Below are 24,921 nucleotides of genomic sequence, written 5' to 3'. Positions count from 1 at the left end.
ATACCCCAACTGAGAAAAAGTCATCTCTTAGCCTCTTAAGAATTTTTGGATGTATTATGCAATTGTTTAACCAAGTAGTTAAAAAAAAAATTGTAGAATCAAAATATTTAAAAGGGGAAATTGACCTGATGATCCCCTATGGTATGCTCGTGGATAATTATTCGGATTATTTTTTTCAATAGCTGAGCTTGTTCAGCTAATTATAAACAAATAATTTGATATATCAATTCCCAAAAAAACCCAATTTGCCCATTTCATTTTTATTCAAAAATCTGGCCCTAGTATTCCTTTAATTTGGATAAAACTTCAAATTTCAAATCATTTTTATTCATGATGTTTTTCTTTAGCTAATACAATAAAAAATAATTTTTGATTTATTTATTCACGTTCAAGTTAAAACTTAACGCTTAAAAACAATAAATTTTATCGTCTTGCAAAAAAGGTGTATGAGCGATTTAAACCAAACAAATGTGTTCATTTCAATTATTTTCGAAAAATTCGTCATTATTTGGTTGAGTTATATTTTTGGTTGAAATATTTAAAAATATTTTCATAAAAAGTTCGCAAACATAACTATATTTGTTTAAATCCAAGAAGAACATAATGCCCCAAGCCTCAACTAATAATTATTGATAATTAAAAATTAAAACAAATTAAATTGTTTATAATTTGAAGTGGTTTTTATTGCGCATAACTATTAATTGTATATATTACTTTTATATGATAATTGCTGATTACTTTTGTATTTTATATTTCGTACATATTTGATATTTATTATATTATTTTAGAATTTTCAGTTTACAACCCCAACTGAATATGTTATTGCTTTAGACATTTAATATATAGGAACTTTTATATGAATAATTTTCTTCATGAAAAAATTCTTCAACATGTATTTAACGAGTAATAATGAAATAAAATTTTGAAGATTATGGTATTCTTTTTCTAAAATAACAAGAATACAAAAAAATAGATATATTAAGAAAATAAAAAAATAATTAAATCTTTCTACATCTTCTATTCAATTAACAATTTATCATATATTGACAATATATAAATATAATAAAATCATAAAGTATTTTTAAACTCTAAATTTTTCATTCCAAATTAATCGATGTCTTCAACTTTATTCGAAGACATAAGTCTTTAAATCAAAATTAAGTCGGGTTAACTCAATGGTATTTATACGATTTATGATATTTTAACTAATTCTTGAACAAAATCGATACAGTAAGATCTGAGATTATAAGTGAATGATCAAAAAATAATAATAATAAATCCATAATAGTAATATAATGTTTTCTCAGCATCGCATCGAAGCTATAATATTAAAATGTTTGCGAATTTTATTTAAATACTATATAATACATCAGTAAAAAACTTTTGAAATCGGTTAAAAATAAATCTAAAATCTGTTGATGTTTAACAGTAGATTAATTTTGAGATAGCCCTTTATTAATGAATAATTTTAATAATACTTGTTTATTTTGCAAAAACGTAAAATGTACACGTTGTAACGTTTTAATTCATATGTTCTAAATACATTTTTAGTTTCAATTTGAAATTGAGAAACCTTCTCAGATTTTGGGGTAACGAATAATCTTTGAAAGATAAAAGAATATAAACAAAGAAGAGAATATAATTATAGGCAATTGAAAATAAAATAATTTGTTTTGAGGTTTAAAGAAAATTATATGAGATAAGATTAACTAGAGTGTTAAATGTAATGGGGAATCATAGTTAAATATAGACTAGAGCCGGTTACAAATATTTCGGGATGGATAAATGGAAAAATAATAGATTGTCAATGAATTTAATATAACGAGAGCGAACATTCTAATTCGTTTAATTCTGTGGTTTTTTCCCAAAAGCCAATATGCCAAAAACATAGGTTTTTTGGGAATTTTTTTTAATTTGTATAGAGGAGAATGTTATCATTCGTGTACAAACAAATACGAATCAATTTTATTGAAATGGTTGACACATTAAAAATGTCGATTTGCATTAGACCTCATTAATAAAAATTATTTTTTATAGCTATCTTGAAAAATTTATAAAATCGATATAACAAATTTTGATAAACAGGCACAGATTTATTTTTTTCATTTATTTAAATTATAAGTGATGTAGAATTTTAGGAACTTACCAACTAAATAATACTTAAAAAATCAATGATGTCATTAAGTTATAATTTTACATGGGTGGATGTAGCTAAACATTTTTATACCTAGTTATCATTAAATCAATCAATTTATTTTTTTTTCCAGTTTTGCCCGTAGCATAACACCAAAAATATAAAATTTAGAGGAAAATAATTGACAATATTACTATTTATTTACAAATTCATTTTGTTGTGGCTATTTAACTGAAAACTTTTACCCAAATTATTGAAATTTTTCCATCTTAATATTTAGTAATTTCTATTCAAAGTGTTGTAAAAATTAGGAAAATATGAAGTATTATGATTATGTCATGAATATTATTTTTGGTATTTGATGATATTAAAATGAATAAACTTAATGAATAGTAAAGTTTATATCCTTTACTAATGAAATATATTGTTTGACAATTTATTAAAACTGCTCATAATTGTTCGAGTTTAAATATAACAATGAGGATGTTAAAGTCCCTTTAGCCTTGAATTTTGTACGTCTTTGTTACAGATAAAAGCCCGTTTGAAGCAATATTAAAAATATTCTTAGTGTAAAAAATGTGTGTCTTAAATGATATTGGAAAATGTTTTTTATAATATAATTTTTTATTTTATTTTATTATTATTTTAAAAGCGCGAGTGAAGCCATCGCCTTTGATAAAATTTTGTCTCAATATAGTATTGATTTATAAATAAAATCAATTATAATAAGGAAACTAATTTTTATTTACTATTGGTATTTGTTATTAAAAATGACTACACCCTTACTTTGATGTATTTTGTTGGGGTTTGTTTTTAGTCTTGAATATAAAAATATTTTTCTAATTTGCGAACAAATAGTTTATTTACAAGAAAATTTTCTGAAATTTATATTTTAAGGTAAACAAATAATATATTTTGCATTATTAATCTACAAAAAAATGTCTAAAACGTCTAAAAATAAAATTGTTTTTAAAAACAACATATGGTTTGCCCGATTTTGACAAATATTATTCAGATTATCAAGACTTTGAAATCATATAAAAAGGGATTGTTTTACAAGTTAGTATCATATCAATTCCAATATCTTACTGGTTGAAGAATATTGTAATACAAACAATTCATTGTTAAATTTTTTTTGAAGCTCATTCTTTAATAATGGCTTTTAAATATTTTCTTGTAGTATGTTTGTCATACTATTTGGTCGTCTCAAACGTAAGTAATTTTTAATACATTTATTCTATTATTTAAATTTTATTGAAACTTTAAAATTATATATAAATATTTTTAATTTATAAAATTTTAATGATAACTAATTTGATAACCTTATAGGTAAATTTATATAAAAGAATATGTAAAAATCATTAATCCACTTAGAGATATCTTAAATATTTATACTTACAAAAACATTATTACCTATTCATTCATTAGTATATATGTGGGTTAATTTTTTTTTTTTAGTCGTCTAGATAAATTTTATAATTATAAAATTTATAATTACAGTCTTTGTAAATAAATTATTTGATTTTCAAATTGATTTTTATGTCAAGAGAATAAATAATAGTTTTCAGTGTAGTATTTTAGATCGGGTTTTTCTTTCTAATGTCAACTTATAAAATTAATAAACGAACATATAAATTAATTTCTTACTTAAAAGCAAGAAAGAGAGAGGACGCTAAGTGACTATAGAAATACTAATATATGGTGTCAATTAAAATTATTTTTAACGATATTCTAATTTAACCTATTATTTTAAGTATATTTGGTTATCATATTAATTATACTAAATTGATTAATATTATTAATTATATTTCAATAAATAATTTTGTTATAAATTTAATTTTCGAACATTACAATTAAGTCTTACTATCAGTAATCTAAAATTAAAACCATCATAAGGGGTACACATAAATAGGACACAATAAGACAAAAATAATACATTTATGTTTTATAAATTAATCATATTAAAAATATGATAAACCGTCTTTGCATATTTTTACAAATTTGTATTTTATGAATCAAAATATCTTTTTCAGTATTTTCAATTGTTTAAAAAAAATTTTATTTTAGTTTATAATCTCAAAAGTTAAAATAATAGAGTGTTATCAGATTTTTTATTACATTTTTCGAGATTTTCTCAGGTTTAGTTTTATATTTTATAAATATTTAAGGAATTATTTATGTGAAAAAAATCTCTTTAAATTATTCGATACTTACTATTTTGCTTTGAAATAGTTCAACTATGTTACGAGTAATTGTTATTTAAGTGTTACTACTACATAGTAAAAATATATCGCGGGGCTATGTTTTTTAATGAATTTTACAATATGAAAACTTCAATTTTATTATATAAATTTAACAAAATGATACATTTCTAACAATTTTATGTTAATAATTATTAATTGAGGAAAGTTTCAAGATAAAGTTTTTAATATTGAATAATATCTTGGTTGAAGTTATTAAACAGAAATTTACACATAAATTACTTTACTTTTTATAAGTTTATGTACATTACAAACTATGGAATTTTTTTAGGCAACTGATTACAGCTCTCATTTTTAACATTGCAGTACAGCGTAAATTTATAAACAGTATAATTTTTCTATTATAATTGGACAACTGTCCTTATGAGTACAAATGGAAAAGAAAAGTTTTATCTAAGAAATAGCTAAAATATCTAATTTTTTATTTATGTTTTAACCTTTTGATTGTATGTATTTCGTTTAACATTACTCAAATGAATTAATTTTTACAGAAGTTTATAAAGGAATAAGTGATTAAAAATACTAAAAAAGTCATTTTTGAAAAAACGTGATAAAAAACATTTTAGTTTTCGTGTACGAAATAAAAAATTAAGTTTTTAAAACCGCTATATTATAAATAAACTCCGAAAATATTCAATAATATTTTATTTGAATGAATTTTTATCTTAAATAAAAAACAAATTCTATGTATTGTGTATAACATATTTATTGTTAATTATAGGTAAATTGTGAAAGAGGAGATTGTGCTACAGTTACTACTGGTTTTGGCCCTATGAAATATATGAAGGTAGGAACAGGTTCAACAATTTTGGTTTTACTGGACGGAACATTAGGTAATTTTTTTTATTTAATAAAATATAATTTTCAAATTAATCGTAATGATGATTATCAAATTTTCAATTCTTTATCAAATGTGTTAAGTAAATCATATAGCACGACGGTGATAGGGTTAGAGGCAGGATTTTGGAAAAAGTACTTAGTCCAAACGAAAATCGCATCCTTTTCACGCAAATCTATTAAGTTTAATCTCATAAATATACGATGCAATTTCGAAAATTTTCGATAGGGGGACTCCTTAAGACCCTTTGAATACTAACCTAACATTGTATTACTTAATTTTTTACACAGGTGACATTGTTGCCGATAACTTTGAAAGAATCTACAATGACTTTGATCATTCTAAATATACGATCTATCAAGTAGACTTGCCTGGATACGGAGGAAGCCGTACATTGGTAGCACCAAAAAAATATTCAAATAGAGATTTCCCTCCGGAATTTTTTGAAAGAGATGCAGATGCTGTTATTCAAACCATGATAGTGAATATCAATTATGTTTAAAATTTCAATTTTCTCTTATGTAATATGGGTTTTTTTTTTAGGAATTGAATGTAGAAAAATACTCAGTTTTAGGGTGGGGTTACGGTGGTACTGTTGCAATGTTCGTTGCATCTAGAGCACCAGATAATGTGGTTAAATGCGTCTCGTGGGCTGCTAAACCATTTTCATCGAAAACATTAGTTGCAAAAGAAAAACAAAGGTTAAAAGTACCTGTTAAAGACTGGTTGCCAGAAGTATTGGGTAAACAAACATTGAGTCACAGTATTGAAAATATAGAAGAAGCTTTTAAAGGTTTAACTGAAGCGTGGGAAAGTTTGCTCAACTCAGATAATGCATCGCCAAAACAATGTTTATCGAAACTTTCTACACCAACTCTTATATTGTATGGAAAGAATGACCCATATGCAGACTCTAACTTAATACAAGAAATAAGAAACTATGCAAAAAACACTGCGTAAATATATGTCGTTTTTATTAATTCTTTACTATTAAATATTTGAAATGAAAGTAAAACTGGATTTTTGGTTACTATACGTTTAAAAAAGATATATAAGAAAATGATATAACTCTATAATATTGTAGAATTAATTTTTTTATGGAAATTAAAAATTTTCAAGAAAACGAGCGTCTTATCTTTAATAAATCATTTTGTGTGGACTTCATAAAAAAAATTGTTCAAGTGTTTGTTCTAATTATTTGATTTTGAATTAATTAATTCATTTATTTCAATATATATTTAGAATTTTGTTTTTATACATGATATTAGTACAAAGACAGCATTGAATAAAGCCCAATATTAGTGATAGCCAAAATCCCTTTTTTTTTTAAATTTGGAATTCTTTAATATTTTTTTAAATGCTTATTTTTTGTCAGCAATTTTTTTATCATATTTTTTTAATACAACGTTAAAAGATTATTAAATATTTTCAGTATTCAATTTTAAGAGTTTTTTCTAGATAATACAAATTATTGTAATTAATACATTTTGGAATTTTTCATCAGTACAATATATATATAAATTAAAAATGAACGCTTCCATACAAATTTCTTTTAAATTTAAAAAAAAACGTTATAAACCAAATTTACAAATAATTATTTAATTATAATTATATAATTGTTGTATAATAATAATTTCAAAAGTAAAAAAATAATATTTTTATAATAAATTATAAAATACATATTATATAGTTTACAATATTAAAAAAATTAAGATTTGCTTATAATGTTTTTTAAATAATTTCACAATTATAATTGTCTGATTTAATTAAAAAAGAATAATATTCTTTCAGTGTTATTTTATTTGTTACCAAAAAACACGCTCTTCATAAACTCGATAAGTTCGCCCCAGCTGTCAAAGATTTCTTAGATAGTAATGATTACAAAATGGGCGGCGATGTGGTAGAAATTGATTGCACTGATCAAGACGAAAGGGAGGAAGAAGAAAAACAGAAAAAACGAGAAGAACAGAAAAAACTAGAAGAACAACAGGCTGGAAGTAGTAAATAAGAGGGATATAAAAGTCTCCTTAATATTGTGTAATAATTATTATTACATAAAAGTTTTATTCAGTCATTAATAAAACAATAATATTGTAATCCAAATATTTTTAAATGAATAATTTATTTTAAAATATGCAATTTTTTAATACATTTTATTGTAAAATCTTACATATAATTTTTAACAATATATTTCATTACTATTGTACTCTCTGTTTTATAAATAGCACAAAATTTTGTTCTTTAATAAATTAGTTATGCACATGAAAATTTATTTATTTATTTAATCCTTTTTTTTTTTTATAAGATTTTTAGGTTTATAAATTTGGTTTTGTTACTTCTACATATTTTTCGTTGGAGACAATAAAACTTACTGAAAAAATTAGTAAGAATTAGTGGTCAAAGAAAGCACCATGAAATATTTTATTTGTTCTTCTTTAAAGATAACGGGCTTGGTATTGTAACTATTTTAAAGTTTTATTTCATAATATGGTGATTTCATTTTTTTTATTATTAAATGGTGTCTTATGGCAATAGAAACGATAGTTTTATCAAAAGCACAAAAGCTAATTTTTTTCACAATCATGATAAATTTCCTTTTATTTCATTAGCCCATTGGAATTTTGAATAGATCATATACTATCAACAGTTGTTGATCTCAGGTGAATTCGATAGTAGGGATTATAATGTTGAATGGGACACAATTGTAGTAATTAACGCGAAGTATACATTTGTGTCCCTAAAAATTCGTGTTATCAATTTGGCCCCAAGGTATTCCGGTTCAGCCTCTCGACATCCAAATAGAATACAAGAGATTCCACCCATCTTGCCGCCATGTACAATGTCCTTTACAATGTCTATTCTTACCAAAAAATTGATATGACGTCTTACAAGTAACATTTACACGAGGATAACATTCCAACTAAAAGTCCACTTTTTACCTAGGCAGATAGTTTTATACCAGAATAAAAGCAACGATAATAATAAAAGAAATTCTACGCAATTAATGATTTTAATCAATGTATAAAATAATCACTCAAAAACCTAAAAGATTTAACAATTTAATGCAATTACTGGTGGCGAAGAGTGAAGAGTTGCTGCTATTTTTATCACTGGTCGTCTCCCGGCCGTACTCTAAGTCCCGCCCACGAATAAAAATGAGAATAACATCCAAAGTACGGGTTCAAAAGTTATTATCAACCAATTTTTTTCGTAATTCTATAATTTGCTATTTTAAAAGTTAATTAAATGCGTATCTTACCATTTTTATTAAATTAAGTTAAAACCCCTATACGTCGTTATAAACGATCATCCTAAAAAGTAATTAATAGCTCGCAAATCAAAAAATGCTCTGCTCAAGTAGTTATAGTATTTAAGTTAAATAGTGATATATGTAACTAAAAAAAGCAATTTTTTTTTTCAATATTATATTTATTCCGGGATTAATCAAATGGTTTATGATAAACCGATCATTCTGTACGCGGAGATCCGCCTACTACATAAACGTGTTGAAACGTTTTATCTACGTGTTCTGTTCAAATTTATAATACTTAATTTATATCACTAATTATTTGAAAACTGTAACGTGACGAAAAGACTTCCCTGATTTATTTTGTATATTTGTAAATGTTTTACTTTTGTTCGCCGACTGCGTGTTGCGACGGTGAAAAATTATTTATTTATTATCTACAGTAGAAATGGTAAGGCGTTTTGATCTTTTTGTGCGAGATAGTCAACTGGGTACTACTTCGGACCGGTTCGTGGATAGCATTTGTGTGTATACTCACCCCACTCTTTTCCCCTCTTGAACGCCATATGCACTGCTTACCAATTACATTGTCACCTATTGATAAATCTTAAGTCACATTTTTCTTTGTAACTTCCGGCACTAATTCTTTTCTATTATTCTTGTTTTAAAAAAAATATATTAAATTTTCTTCATTATTTCATTGTCTATTTTTTTATTTAAAAATCCTAACCGCAGTCCTTTAATATATTTTCTCGCCCAATTGGGACCCAATCTTTTATTTTTTTTTATAACACCACGAAAGTTACGAAATTTATCAGTTGTGGCCAAAGTTGATTTATTCATATTTTTGTGACCTTTTAAAACATAACACGATTTTTCTCAAACAATCATCTTACTCAGTTTTATTTTATGAACATCTACTACGAATATGTATTACCTATCATAACAGTCACTTTAGGAACTAATTAAATTAAATAAAGAAATTAATATAACTCTTAGGATCACAGTTGATATTGTATTGTTACGAATACCTTTGCAAAGGATTAAACTGATAAAAAAAGAAGTCGGTTACATTGATTACGGTTGATAACACGAAGATTATGATCGCTGTTGAAGATTAACTATGTTAAAATGGAAATTTAATATAACACCTTATCATGGTTGGCAACGTAATGTTATGAGCACTGTTGAAAATCTATTTATATAATTAATAAAAAGTACGGCCTCGCTACCATAGTCGTTTATCTTTTCTTTTGTTATGTTATGACCAAAAGATTATATATTATAATGTTCGCAATAATTACACTGTCTGCTAGATCAACATTATTTTATTCATCGCATCATTGGGCGAATTCATGGAACATCGTAACGATCGGTACATTTAAGGTTGTTTAGAAGTGAAAGGCACAATAATATTTAGAATTATTAAATATAATAAAATAATATAAATTCCTAATGAAAATATTTCTGTAAAAATGAAAATAACTAAAACTTATTTTGGGTAAAAATATTATAAATCATTTAAAAACAATAGACAACATTTAGGATGATATGGAAAAAATAAAGTCCTAGGGAAAAATATGAGAAAATACCTATTTTTTGTGAAATTTGCCAATTTTTATATCATCAAATATTTTGTACTTCATTTGCAATGAAGTAGTGTTTATAGAAAAGGTAAATTGGAAGGTTCTAGAGTTGTTACGTTTTAAATGTGTTTAAAACACCAAAAGTGTTCATATTTACGTTGGTTTTATGGGACGCTTTATACTGCGTACTTGTATTTTAAATAGATTTTTTTAAACGCGTGTTTTAACTACCCTCGATGGCTAAGGCTGTACTATAACAAAAAAACACCGTCCATCCGAAAAAAAATTTACCAAGCTTTCTTGAAGCTTATTCACACCGAACAGTCTTGTATATAGAGTGTTCAATAAGTAAGGAAAAGGGTCCTATTGTTTTCAAAATAGTGGTATTAATTACAATAAGATATCAATCTACACTGGTTTCATATTCTATGACCGGGTCCGAACTACTGAGTTTATTATTATTATATTTTCAATAGAATTTATTATAGACGTTGTTAAAGTTGAATCTGATTTTCATAGAGACATAAACAATAAGTTTGTAAATTTTAAGGGCAGGATTAAAGTAGCGTATCAACCAATTTTTTAATTTTTAGGTGAGCAATATTAAAAATGTTCATTTTCCATTTAATCTAATGAAATAATAAAAATATATAACATAATTAATGATATACCATTTTCTAATAGAAAATATTTATATATTGTTTGAAATAGGCTAATAATAAAAAAAATCTCAACTTTGATTTATACGTTCCTTTAATTCTAAGCTCTTGACTTAAGCAAAGTGATTTGCAAATTATATCATGAAAATATTTTCATTTCAATAATTTTAATTTGAAATTTCCACTAAAAAAAAAAAAAAAACTGCAACATTTTCAATCAATAATAATTATAATACCATCAAATTATAAAAAAAATCATATTAATGTTTACAGTAAAACCAAACATAATTTATGCAACAATAAAAATCTATTACATAAAGTCAATTGAAAAGTTTAACATTATATTAGTCGGAGTAATAAATTTGCATATTAATAATAATAATAATAATAATATAATAGTACATTAATTTTTTTAAATTTTTATAAAGACTACCCAAACAACATTTTTTTTAGAAATAATGTTATAAAAAACCTTTAATGAGATTTATAAAGTCTTCATCATTATGGAGAGAATGACTAGCATTTTGTAAAGTCTCAATTCTAAAAAAAGAAAATTTTGTTAATACTATTTCGAAATTGTTTGCATAAAACTTAACATAAGATTAGTACTGAAAGGTATGATAATGATATCACAAAAATTATAATTGCCAATGTGATTTCGTAACGATCATTTTCTCATCAGTTATTTATTTATTAAAAGGAATTATAATAATTATTTAATTAATGAAAGTTTTTCTTTGTATAATCGACTATTATTTATAATTTATATCAGCAATCCCCACTGTTCTAGTATTTTTAAAAGTCTAAACATAAATTTTGCACATTTTTAATGGCCCGCATACTAAAGAGGGCGATCCCGTCAAGTGGGTACAACTTATTTAAGACATTAATATTATGCAGTGCTTTCTGTAAAATAAAAATGATTAGCAAATATTTATAAGCTAGAACAGGTCTACTTAATGACTTTAATAATTTTTGGTTATTAATAACTACTTATGATTTTACATTTTTTCTAGATATCTAGATCATTTCTAGATTTATTATTTTTATTTTTTTTTTTTTACTACAAAAATAAATAAAAGTTCACTTAACATTTTTTTGGAGATATAGCCATTTTATAGAGTAATTTCAAAAAATAATTTGAACACCAAAAACTCTTAATTAAGTTCAGTTGATATATTTCTGCAGTACATGTTAAAATAAAAACTGTTTATTCTATTATATAAAATATTGATCTAGCTTGTAAAAATCCAGCACATGGGAGTCGCGGCACAGTGATGATGTGGCATAGTTGGGTCAAGTTTAATGATATCTGACAGTGATTACAATGACTGATTAAAATAAAAAAAAAACACATCACAGTAAAAATAATTCCTTTTCAGCTTCGCATCGAAGCTAAAAAGAGATATGAGTGATTGTTCATTTCCTATTGCCAATTTAATTACACTACTGAATTTTTTCATAACAATCATTAATGCTTAGGAAAACCTAATCTAAAATGATTAAATACACGTACTAATCTAACCGTAAAAAGCCGTAATGTCATCAAGTATAATATAACTTTACATATTATGACACAGTGATCTGAAACACTCTGTATAATTATATGTTATGCCCATTATTAGGATCGGTCTAGGTATTTTGTCGCATAGGAAAAAATCATTGATTTAATAGATATTTTTAATGAAGACATCTAAAATATTTTAAATGCTACCCCGAGCAGTCGCCCAGCTAGTCGCTGCATATTATGTATATTAATATATAAATTTCTTTTGAAATTAATTCAATCTCACCGTGCCGATGTTATGATTTTTTGTATTTCTAATGGCTGCTCCAATTTTACATAATTGTCTTTGATACCGTGTATCAGCAACGTCGGAACTGTAATTTTTGAAAAATATTGTGTAAGGTTACCACTTTTCTCATTAAGTAATAGTCTAAAACCATCAGCTAAATTTTTATGACATTCAATAATGTAATCTCGCGTGTGATTCTTAAGTTGTTTAATTAATTCTGGCGTATCCCAATTCTGTATATTACTCCTAGACATTGCTTGTTTAATAATTTCTTCCGAAATAAATGGTTTGGCACCCCATTCAACAACTTTTATTATTTCTTTGGGGAACATACCCGCAAGTACCAGAGCAACAGTTCCTCCGTAGCCCCAGCCCGCAACAGAGTATTCTTTTTCATTTAAAGCCTGAAAAATCGCCGTTATAATATACAATTAATTTAACTAATAGAAAGAACGTTACTTCCATAACTTCATGGAGAAAACGTGCATCTTTTTCAAAAAAAAACTTATCAGTGTAGTTTCTTTTCTCATATTGATTTCTTCCATAACCAAGTAAGTCTACTTGTATGACTTTAAATTTATTTTCGTCAATATTATTATAAATGTTCAAAAAATTATTGGCAGCTATGTCACCTAAAAATAAAAATATTTCGCACATTATCTATTGATTTAATGGAAAAATTCATCCACTCGAGTACGTGATATATAATAAATGTTACTTGTAGTATAATATTTTAATCTATAAAAAGTTAAAACTTTTTTTTCGAGAATTGTACATGTTTTTTTAAATTCTATACTAAAAATTTGTAGAATTACAAACTGTTTATTTATTTATCTACCGGCACATTTTAGCTTCGATGCGAAGCGGAGAAGGTATTAATTTTACTATGATGTGTTTTTTTTTTTTTTTTTTTTTTTTTTTTTTTTTTTTTTTTTTCCCTTTTTTTTTTTTTTTTTTTTTTTTTTTTTTTTTTTTTTTTTTTTTTTTTTTTTTTTTTTTTATGTCTGTTGCCACTTTTTCTCAGCTCTCACTGGACCGATTTCTTTCAAAAATACGTCAAAAGATCACAAATCGTATCTAGTTGAAGACATTACCCTTAAAAATTGAAAAAAATTCCCTCGTTCCCCGCAAATGGGGGAAATATCCAAAAAAATTACAAATTTAGAAATCGCTAATTTTCGAAATTTTTTCACTTTTTTTTCTTAAAACTTCCATAACTTTTTGAAAAATCAACAAATCAACATAATTTTTTTTTATACTAAAACCTTAGATATTTACCTTTCATTTGATATCATTTTTTTGAAAATCTATCACTTAACCTGCTCATTGGGGGGGATTTAAAATGGCAACTTTTTTACAAAAATTAATTTTTTCAACTTAATTTTTGAAAATGTTCCGGAAAGACTGCGTCCTTTAAACATATATCAAATTAAAGCTTATTTTATGTACTACAAAATGAAAAAAAAAAATTTGTCCCGACACTTTTTTTTCTACATTTAAACGGCTGCCGTAGTTAAAAAAACACTATTTTTGTGTTAAAATTTTCGATTTTCGATTTTAAATTTTCAACTTAAAAATGCTATAACTTTTTGAAAAATGTATATATCAGCACAAATTTTTTTTTTCTAAATACATTATAAGTACATCTTTCATTTGACATACTTTTTATTAAAATTGGACAATTTCCCCTTATATAGGGGGCGTTCAAAACTTAAAATATTGTAAAAAACATAGATCTTTTTCAACTGAACTTTTGAAAATGTTCCGGAAATACTGCGTCCTTTAAACATATATCAAATCAAAGGTTATGTTATATACTATCAAATGAAAAAAAAAAATTTGTCCCGACATCTTATCTTCTATGTGCAAATGTTTGTCGAAAATTCTAAAAAAAATGTAATGTTTGCGATAAAAATTACATTTTATCGGGATGTTTTTTGTACTTAAAACTGCCATAACTTTTTCAAAAATGAACAAATAAAAATAATATTTTTTTGTATTGAAACCTTAGATATTTCCCTTTCATTTGATATAATTTTTTTTGAAAATCTAACACTTATTCTGCTCACTGGGAGGATTTAAAATAGTAACTTTTTTACAAAAAATAACTTTTTCAACTTAATTTTTGAAAATGTTCCGGAAATACTGCGTCCTTTAAACATATATAAAATTAAAGCTTATTTTATGTACTACAAAATGAAAAAAAAAAATTTGTTCCGACGATCTATCTTCTATACGCAAATGGCTACCATATTGAAAAATATACTATTTTTGTATGATAATTATGGGTTTTGTATTTTATTTTAATAGAAGTTGATGTTGCTTTTGCAATTATCCATCAATTTTTTAAAATTAAACACTATCTACAGATTTGCATCGAAGCGTTTCTTATGATAGTGATTTTAATCACTGTCAGATTAAATCTATACTGGACCCTACTATGCAATGTCTCCACTATGCCACGACCCCACTGTGCTACCGTTTTTTTTTTTTATTATTGTATATTTTATCAATTAATTTGTAAAAATGTTATTTATTTGATTAAATTTTGACCTAAATATATAATACCCAGGAAATTTTCTCTCCTTTTAGCCTTATGTAAATATTTTTTTAAAAAAAAATAATTACCTAATGTTCCATCTATCAGCAGTAATGTATGCTCTCCATGGCCTTCAGTTCGGTAATGAATTTCTCGTCCAGAAATAATAACTTTTTTCTGAATACAGTTTATCTACAAAAATATAGATTTTCGAGACGAATATTTAGAAGTATATTTTATAACGTGTTGTAATAATATTATATTCGGCGAGTATCTAATATAAAGGTTTAATTATGCAAAATAAGTTTTGATTAAAAATTGATTATATAATGAAGTCGTATTATTTCAAATTTGAATTGTTTTCGTAAAAATTATATTGACTATAAAACGCGTAGTGTAAAACACAGTGCAATTTATACAAGGAATCGACGTTGGATTACTTAAAACATTTTTACGTGACATAAGGTTTAAGGCAAGTACAAATTTAATTTATGCTTTCAAACCACTAATAATAATAATAAAACCAGTAATAAACCACTAAGACAAATTATGCAATTTTAAGGGATATTTAACATCATTTTCTAAATATTGTTCACTACACAATCTTATACTCTATTCCAATTTAATACCTCTTACCAATCTTGTCTACTTTAAACTATTTATCTTATTAATTTTTACCATCAATTTAAATTATCAACTTTCCATACAGTTTTTAAAAATTTTCTTTTTTTTTTGTTTATTAAATAATATAAAATTACAATTATCATCCCTAAATATGACAGGAAAATTATATAAAATTAAAAATAATTAATTATTCAATTTGAATGTAGTATATGTCAGTAGGCAACATTATATTATTATAATACTTACATTTTCTATTGACAAGTAACATGCCAAAAAAATAACAATAAAGTTACTGAAAAACATTATGGATTATATAATAGTGGAAACTATAATTTTTAAATAACATTAATTGATATACAACATGTATCTAATTGTGTTGTTTTATAGTTTGAATTGTACAAATATTTTTTGCTAAAATCTAAGTATAATACAATAGGTATATGTATAATGTGGTTAAAAAAATTTCATTCATGTTTGTTAAGGTGCTTCTAATGTGAGATTTCCTTTAATGTAAATAATTCATGTCAATTATTTTTGTGAAAATACAAAAATACTTATTGTTCATATCTGTATTAATTGTATTGTATTACTCTTATTTAAATAAAATCTTCATGTTTTATCAGTTTTAAAAACAATTTTATCCTATAGTCGCACTTAAATATATTATGTTTAATTTAAAAGCTAAAAAATTAAAATTTTTTAATCTTTGAATAATATATAAGTATTTGAGTAGATTATGATAAATAGAACATATTGTACAATCAGTAACATTAATTTATAATTAAAAAGAGACTGATAAAAGTAAATCATAAGACCAAATTAATGTATTCATAAATTTAAGAGATCTATCAGCATAAATAAGTACCCAAGTCGATCTCCTTCCTGGGAATAAAATATAGTAATTAACTACTACAATAGGGACGTCGTGTAGCGCAGTGGATCATTTAGTCGCCGCCTTAGAGCTGATATTCAGCTGTCCTGTTTGCTGTTGGTTCCCGGATAGTTTACCGTACGGGAACTTAACTGTTACACACACCTTACCAATTCTCTCAGCTATAATGAGTTAGTGTCAGGTCGACGGACGGTGTAAAAATCCTGTCAAATCATTGAAAGTTAAAGCTGACCCCAAATAGCTGAGATTGGGATATATAACTAAAGAGATAATGATGATGAATTAGAAAAAAATTTTACAAATCCAGGAATAATAATAATTATAAGACTAAGGAGATAATGCACTAAATACTTTAATATGGTCTTTTGTATATTGAATCGACTAATAACGCCAAACAGCTAGGTCAGCATTCGTGATCATTATAGATACAGATATATAGGTATCCCATTGGGTTTTCCAAATTTTAACATTGGTGTATATAGTCAAATTAGTAAATGACGGTGGGACACCTACACAGGAATCGCTGATGATATAAAATAAACATTTTTACACAATACACATTATTAATAGATATTTTTTAATACAAAATAATATAATCTTGTATTTATTTGTAGGTGATTTCATCATATTTTGCTGGCAAAAAAACAAACATGAAAATTTTGCAATAAATTACTTCCGCGATTATTTCTTTTGTTCATTTAATATGTTTTCATAGCTGAACAAATACAATTCAGTTCCATTATTTTTAATAAATAAAAACAAATTAAATATATTAAAAACAAGTTTTTACCAGAAGTTTATAAAATATGAACGTCTTAAACATAATTATTATTTCATAAAAAACCAATTGTTTGTGTTAAAAATAATAATAATAATAATTTTTAGCATTTTTTTTTCAAATATATTTTATTAAATTATAATTTAGATATTATCAACATAATAATATTGTTTCATAATGAATTCGTTTGAAAAATTAGTTTTATAAACATAAACTTAATGATGACGTTTTTTTTGATCATCAAAATAATTTTCCTTCGTTTGTCGTTTTTTTGGTTGTATTGCTCAAAAAGGCAATGCATGCATAAAAAATTCAAACATCAGTACTCATTATATTTGGAACGGACATTAAGTTTTTATCTGAATAACCTCTCCTTAAATTAAAAAATTTCATTATAACTATCATGTTTTTTTTTGACGATAGAAATTTCTAGATCATTAATTACCGATCAGTATTTATGACCATCAAGTATCATGTAAAGTAGCTGCAGTATTTTATTCAAAGGAGTAGTTTATAAAAAAGCAGATAGACTTTTTGAGTGGTAAAGAAATTTCAATTAATCTTAACAGCAAAACAATAATGAACATTGGTAATAATATCATAATAACATTAAGTACATAGGTGCAATTTAAACAAAATGTGTGGAGGGGTTATTATGTGTAATTCGCCGTCCCTATTTTTTTTTCCTTTAATCAATATATAATTTTCTGAAATTTTGGAGTGGCTAAGCTCATTCAAACCCTTCCCAATTTACACCTATAATAAAACATTCAACTGTTGAATACCATAATACTTAATTATAAGGGGACATTTGGAGATGGGAAATTTATATAATATAACGGATTATATGATATAATTTTATGAGTATTAAGTAAAAAATAATTTAGTGTTAAGTAATTCAGATAATCAGATCACTAATCTTTAATTAATTTCATTAATTAAAGATTTTTTATATCCTTAAGTTAAAAAAAATATTAAATTTCCATGATTTAATGGAATCACATTTTTTTTATAAAATAACATGAAATATAAAGTAAAATATTAACTGGGTTTTTTTTTTATTAAAAACGTAATTTAAATATTTTTTTGGATCGTTAGCTTTTTCTAATATATTATTTGAAAAAAAATTATGTGAATACTGATTTATATTTTATGGCACTACTGATTCATTTTTCATTTTTATTATAAAATTATTGTATATTTTAACAACTTTAACATTATTTGGTAAATTTATTAAAGTTTACTGTATAGGATATAAGAGTTACATTCAAACAGATTTCTATGTTACCCACAGATTTTATTTTAAAGTATAAAACTACAATAAAAATATGGGGAATAATTAAAAAATACAAATTACACATTCGTAAATACATATTAAAAGCTATTTACATAAGTATAATTTTTACACTATTAACATGAAAATCATAAATTTATAGTATTTTAAGGCAGTGAAGGCTACAATTCATTTTGCCTTCTAATTTTCTTAGATCAAATTTATATTCATATTTGAAAAATTAAAACAATAATTATATTATATTTGTAACATTTTAAAATCTATAATTTTTAAAAATAGTATGTTATACTTTAATACATGTAATGGTTAAAATTGTACAAAAATCAATAAGAAAAAATTATAACACATGTTATCATAAAAATATTAAATATACAAAGTGTATCTTTTAATGATAGTCACTTGATTTCTCTTAAAGTAATGATTATATTAAGAAAATTATATTATATTAAGACTGTTCTATTAAGTTTAACTGAAATTTTTTGAATATTTTAAGTTAATTTTGTGTCATTTTTCAAAAAAAAAACTGAATTTTGAGTATTACTTTTTTTTATTTAACTTACTATCATGAAACTTTAATAAAAAAAATAGATAATTTTATAAGAATTTTAAAAATATTAACTTTGTGTATTTTGACACATTTTGTATTTTAACATAAAGTGAAAAAATGTCTGTTACACAAAATCTCGAAAATTTGCAACAAATATTATTTTTATATACTTTTTCATTATTTTTTTACTTTAGAGTAATTCAGTAATGATTTTATAAAACCTTATATATTTTTTTTACCATAAATACAATGGTGTATTTACATTTTATGTATGACAATTGTATAATTAACTATATATTATATAATCATAAAGAAAGGTTTTGATGCTAAACCAAAAAAAGAAATACTATAAGTTCAGAATTTTTTTTTTTTGAAAGAATGAAGCATTGAAAATCTTAAAAATTGTAAACAATAAATTAATTTTTTTGTTATTTGTTGTTCTGTATTATTTAGTTTCATATATTTTTTGATTTACACTTATTAGATACATTTTTAATTTATCCTTTAAACTATATAAAGGTTTTAACTTTAATTTTTTAAATGGCAATGTACACATTTAACTAGCTTATTTATTAGAAAATGGTCTATTTAAGAAAGACTGTTTGATAACAACTCTTGTACCAGTATTTTGAATGTTATTAACATTTGTATACCTAGACGGGAGGTAAGTTGAGGCTGAAAAATGTCTAATAATAAATATTATCATACATGCGTCTAACCTTTAGTCTATATTATAAAATGGTAATAACTTACAAAACAATTGGTCAATTATGTACTAACGCAAAATTTTCTTAATTAGATCAATTTTTATTTTACAAGCTAGTTATATATGTGTATGTATTTATTTAAATATTAAAGTTTACCTTATAAGATGTATGTGATGAATTTAAATTGTAACTAATAACTGATAAACCAGAAAATGCATGAAATTAAATGATATCAAAGATAATTTTCTCAATATAATCAATATTTTAAGAGAAATTGAGTGGCTAGCATTAAAAGAATTACCTGTAGACAAAAAGTTAGTAAGGTTGAAGTTAACATTTAGAAATTAAGAAATAAAGTTTATGAAAAATTGTCATCCATTCTCAAAAATGAATTAAAATCTGAAAAAAAAAAGTAAACAATTAGTCAATTATTATTAATTAACTTTCATGCATAAATATAATATATTTAAACATATTCTCATTCAAATGTATAATATACTTTTGATCGAGCATTTTTATATTTTCTAAACATAAAATTATCACTAAAATTAAGGCAATGGTTTGAGAAAGGTACAAAAGTAAAAAAAAAATCAGTCTTTCGATTTTTTGCTGCAAGTATTAGTAGCTTAGATAAACATCGGTAACATCTATTGTAAAGCTTAGTATTTGGGGGCATAGTGTGGTGCGGTGGAACATTTAATTATCTTAGCCCTGATTTTCAGTTGCACTTGACACACATTTTGTCTTCCTACTGGTTTCCTCCGCCATAATAAAGTTGTGTCAGGTTAACAAGCTATGTAAAAAACCTTATCAAATCAATAAAGTAGGCTAACCCCAAATATTTGGGATAGAGGCTAAGGAAATGATGATGATGACTGTAAAACTTAGTATTTGTTTCTTAGTACCTTATGTACCTCGATTTTCAAACCTATTTTTAAGGAAACTGTTTTGTTAAATTTTTTCAGTTTTAAGTTCTATTTTTATGGCTAAGAATTCAATCTGTTAAAAATTTAACAGTTTGTAACTTTTAGAATTATAATGCTACATAAAGAAGAAATTTATAGAAGCTATTTTTTTTAAATCTAAGTTATATATCAACAATAGTTACCAAATCCATTCAATGAATCAGTAATATTAAATCCAACAATTGATGTATTATTTGGTAATTTTCTCATTTCTTCTTGAATAAATATTTTATCAGTATCTGTTAGTTTACAACCAAGATGTCGTAAAGCTGTCAATACTTCAAACTAAAAACATGAAAAATATATTATTATTTTAAAAACTTAAAAAAAACATTAGTTAATGCATTTTGAAGCACCAAGTTTTTATTTATTTAAACCAGTTTTGCAGTTTATTTTTTTTTAAATTTAATACCCTTAATATTTAGTTTTTTTTATTTTATTTCACTATGTTTAGTTTTGGGTAATGTTATATTATTATAAGTTTTTAGTTAAACCTTAAACAGTCGCGTAGGGGTCTAGCATTCCCCCACATAAATAAAAACGGATGTATTATATTGCATAAAAGGTGTACATAGATATAAATTTAGAAGATGGTTTTTATAGTAATATTGAATAGATTTTCATAAAAAAATACCTTTGAAAAAAAAATGTATGACTTAAAATATCCATCAAAGTTGAAATGGGTCATATTAATGAAATTTTGAAAATTAATTTTTTTTTTTCGTGATATAATTTTTAGTAATGCACATAATTTTGTAATTTATTTATTTTTTAATTTTAATTTTTTAATTGTTATCCATATTTATCTATCATATGGTAACAAATTATGTCTTTGAATTAAAAAACATGAACTTTTTTATACTTTTTTTAGAAATGGGGTCTAATAGACCCCCACGCGACTATGAACGTTAAAAATAGGTACGCGCCTGTTTAAGGGTTAATCATTATACATTATTTTTATATTTTACAATTCAAATCATTATTCGGAAGTTACTGCTATTATTTTAATAAAGTTATAGTCATGTCATGAAAACGGTTTCAAGCACAGATTAATACAATTGAACTTTTAATGATCATGAAGGCTTTTATACGAGTTTTTTTTATGACACTTAATAGTAAAAAAACAAATAAAAATGTCACTTTCTATACAAGAAAAATTTTGAAGTATAAATTTTAATATAATTTATATATTATACAAATTGTAAAAAAATTCAATTTATCTATTTCAAAAAATCATAGAAGTACATTGATTTTATAAATATTTTAATTAGTTTCAAATTAATGTATTAGGTAGTGTTGATGGTAAAATAACCAGATACAATTCTTTTTTTTAAGAAAATTCACTTGTACACAGGATTTAAAATAATAGAAATGGCTATATGCGAAGGTGCAAAAATGAAATATTTCTGATAACTTTTCATGGAGCTATAACAAAAAATAAATCATGTATGATATATTTCAATGTAAAACAATTTAATTTTTTTTTTATTCCTTAAGTTTTTAAAAGTGGATATGTCTTATTACTACATTAGTACTTTTAACTTAAAATATTAAAGCTAGTTTATTTTGACTTAAAATAAACATACTTTAATGATGATAGATTTGAGTAAAATAAATAAAGTTAGCAAATAACTAGTGATCAGAAATATCGAATAGTAACTATCGAACTATTTGATAGTTGTCCACTATTCAAACTATTCGAATATTTTTTTAAATATTTGATAGTTTATGCTAAAAATAAACTATTTGGTTGTATAAAAAAGTTTTAAAAAACTATCAAATAGTATTCGATAGTATAAAATATTTGAAATGCCCATCACTAATAATAACATTTTACTGAGGAGACATACCTTTTGACGGTTACCTAGATCAGAGCTTATTTTCCCTAGTTTCATGTCTCTATCAATTTGATTACGTTTTTCTTTTAGAGCATTAGGTTCATTTTTAGCAAATAATTTTATTATTGAAGGAGTTTGGAATGCTTTAGTTATAGCAGCACTTGTTGCCTAAAACAAATTAAAAAACAATCAACATAGTAAGAAATTAATTTCCATCAAATCTGTTAATAATTAATTTTACATTAGACCCTTCTAATGAAAAATAGTTCAAATAATTTCTTATGCATGTTGTATTACCAATCGCATAATAGATAATTTATCATGAAGCGTAGTATTGCCAGATGTAATTTTAATTAATCTTTCGTTAAATTCTTTAAGCTGTTCAACAGTATCCTCTTTTGTTTCATTATATTCTTCATCAGTTAAGTCATTCCTGTAAAATAAAAATGTTACTAAAATTTAATTTTAAATATTTGATAAAAAATATGTTATTCATTCTATATACATAATATTATAAAGTATATAAATACTATTCTATGTAAAAGATAAAATTTCATAAAAATTGTAGTATAAACAAAACAATGTGATTTTGACTACTTAGTAAACTCTTAGTTTGCAAATTAATTTTTTTTGATCCTGACATCCTATTTAGTAATAACATTCATGTTTGATTTTACTACAAATTTTAGTTAATATACTCAAGCATAAGCCCAACTAAAATAAAATTTTTGGGTATCCTAATTTATTTCCCTTATTCTAATTATGTTTAATAAACAATTTCAAAAACTTTTAAATGTGATATTTATAACATTATGTATATTAATACTGTAAAATACTATTTATTTATATAGTAAATTATTAAAGACAGTAAAAAATATTGTACGATAATTGCATATATATCTTATTTATAGAATTACTTATGTCTCCATTGATGTATTATTAATTACATTATAAACTATTTAATATACATTCAAGTATTAATATTATGAATTATTTAAATTTGATACCTGCATTCTTCTAGATCACTAAGTTGTTGTACTAATCGATCCAACTGCGCTTCTAAGTTTTCTCTAAGCAAGGAATTCTCATCAACCATAACTACCTGTTTACACACCGAAAAATTTGGATACAATAAAATTTGAATTAATTAGATCAAAGAAGCTTAATAATTACATACTGTTGTTTTATCATATAATATACGTAGAGATAATATATAATCATATCTATAGAATTTACTAATTTGTATGACTTTATATCAATTTCTTAGATAATCAAAAAGAAATATATAGTTGCATCAACTAAAAAGATAACAGTTGCTTGAATCGATTTAAAAAATAAAATTTAGAGATTAAGCTAATATTTAAAGATGTATAAATTAAATATTTACCAAAATGTAAATTCTTTTTACTTAAATTGTTCTATTTTTTTATGTCCATAGCATGGTTAAATAAAATTTGAGAATACTATATAATAGTGGTTTAAAGTAATAAAGGTTGAGATTCTAAATCTACATTGTAGATAGCGTTACTTTACCAAAATAATTACTATTTTTAAAATCAATAAATTTCGACATTTTTAAAAATTATTTTACTGAAAGCTTCATGACTTTTAACAAATGAATATTTTTATATTTATAAATACCTTAGGTGATTCTCTTTCTTTTGGTATATATTATTTGAAAATTGGAACCTTATCTGCCAACTGGGGTGAATTCAAAATGGCGACTTTTGCATGAAAAATTAACTTTTTTAACTTAAATTTTGAACTGTATTTTATAATGGTAATTGACATATTTATCTAGCTTATAAAATATCAAAAGGTTCTAATTAAGAAAATGGCTGGTCGATGACAACTTTTGACCCATTCTTTCGGAAGTTATAACAATTTTAAAATGTTGAGTGGAGATGAAATGTGGGTTTTGTTATTTTTATTATAAGGCATTACGTGCTTTTCCACCAATATTTTTTTTTAAATGATAATAACTTCCTAAGTATTACTTAAAAAGTTGTTATCAACCAGTCATATTCTTAATGAGATCATATTTTACTTTATTATCTAGTTATATATATATATATATATATATAATTTGATACCATTACTAGGTATAATGGATAAATAAAAAAAAAACCTTAGTAATTAATGAATGGAAAAATATAAAAAATTAAATAATGTCAGAAAGAATTTTCTCAATATAATTATTATTCTAAAAGAATTCG

The 24,921-nt window shown here is 24.0% G+C and overlaps 3 protein-coding genes across 5 annotated transcripts; 1 reads left to right on the top strand and 2 right to left on the bottom strand.

Moving 5' to 3' along the window:
• The first annotated feature begins 3,178 nt into the window (after positions 1-3,178).
• LOC126895453 (valacyclovir hydrolase-like) lies at positions 3,179-7,501 on the top strand. Its single transcript, XM_050667314.1, has 5 exons — positions 3,179-3,346; positions 5,117-5,228; positions 5,524-5,714; positions 5,777-6,189; positions 7,025-7,501. The coding sequence occupies exons 1-5, from the start codon at positions 3,290-3,292 to the stop codon at positions 7,239-7,241; spliced, it is 990 nt and encodes a 329-aa protein (XP_050523271.1). The 5' UTR covers positions 3,179-3,289; the 3' UTR covers positions 7,242-7,501.
• A 3,434-nt stretch (positions 7,502-10,935) lies between these two features.
• On the bottom strand, positions 10,936-16,075 carry LOC126895454 (valacyclovir hydrolase-like). The gene is made up of 5 exons (XM_050667316.1): positions 15,931-16,075; positions 15,150-15,252; positions 12,981-13,153; positions 12,519-12,925; positions 10,936-11,265 (listed from the first exon to the last, which is right to left on the bottom strand). The coding sequence occupies exons 1-5, from the start codon at positions 15,985-15,987 to the stop codon at positions 11,187-11,189; spliced, it is 819 nt and encodes a 272-aa protein (XP_050523273.1). The 5' UTR covers positions 15,988-16,075; the 3' UTR covers positions 10,936-11,186.
• Positions 16,076-17,796: 1,721 nt separating this feature from the next.
• LOC126895455 (protein LZIC-like) lies at positions 17,797-24,009 on the bottom strand. Of its 3 annotated transcripts, none has more exons than XR_007701658.1 (6): positions 23,713-23,876; positions 23,003-23,138; positions 22,718-22,873; positions 21,011-21,152; positions 20,204-20,301; positions 17,797-18,110 (listed from the first exon to the last, which is right to left on the bottom strand). XR_007701658.1 is itself a non-coding variant. In XM_050667318.1 (6 exons), the coding sequence occupies exons 2-6, from the start codon at positions 23,799-23,801 to the stop codon at positions 20,261-20,263; spliced, it is 564 nt and encodes a 187-aa protein (XP_050523275.1). In that variant the 5' UTR covers positions 23,802-23,807; positions 23,883-24,009; the 3' UTR covers positions 19,468-20,260. The 3 variants fall into 3 exon arrangements, 2 of the variants coding, with proteins under 2 accessions (XP_050523275.1, XP_050523274.1); XM_050667318.1 differs by lacking the exon at positions 17,797-18,110 and adding an exon at positions 23,883-24,009 and having other exon boundaries at positions 19,468-20,301; positions 23,713-23,807; XM_050667317.1 differs by lacking the exon at positions 17,797-18,110 and having other exon boundaries at positions 19,468-20,301.
• Positions 24,010-24,921: the final 912 nt, after the last annotated feature.

Source organism: Daktulosphaira vitifoliae, unplaced genomic scaffold (assembly GCF_025091365.1).
Source record: "Daktulosphaira vitifoliae isolate Bord-2020 unplaced genomic scaffold, ASM2509136v1 Scaffold_1, whole genome shotgun sequence".
Taxonomy (NCBI): Eukaryota; Metazoa; Arthropoda; class Insecta; order Hemiptera; family Phylloxeridae; genus Daktulosphaira; species Daktulosphaira vitifoliae.
The sequence above is the reverse complement of the archived record's forward strand: the minus strand, read 5'-3'. Positions and strand labels throughout refer to the sequence as shown.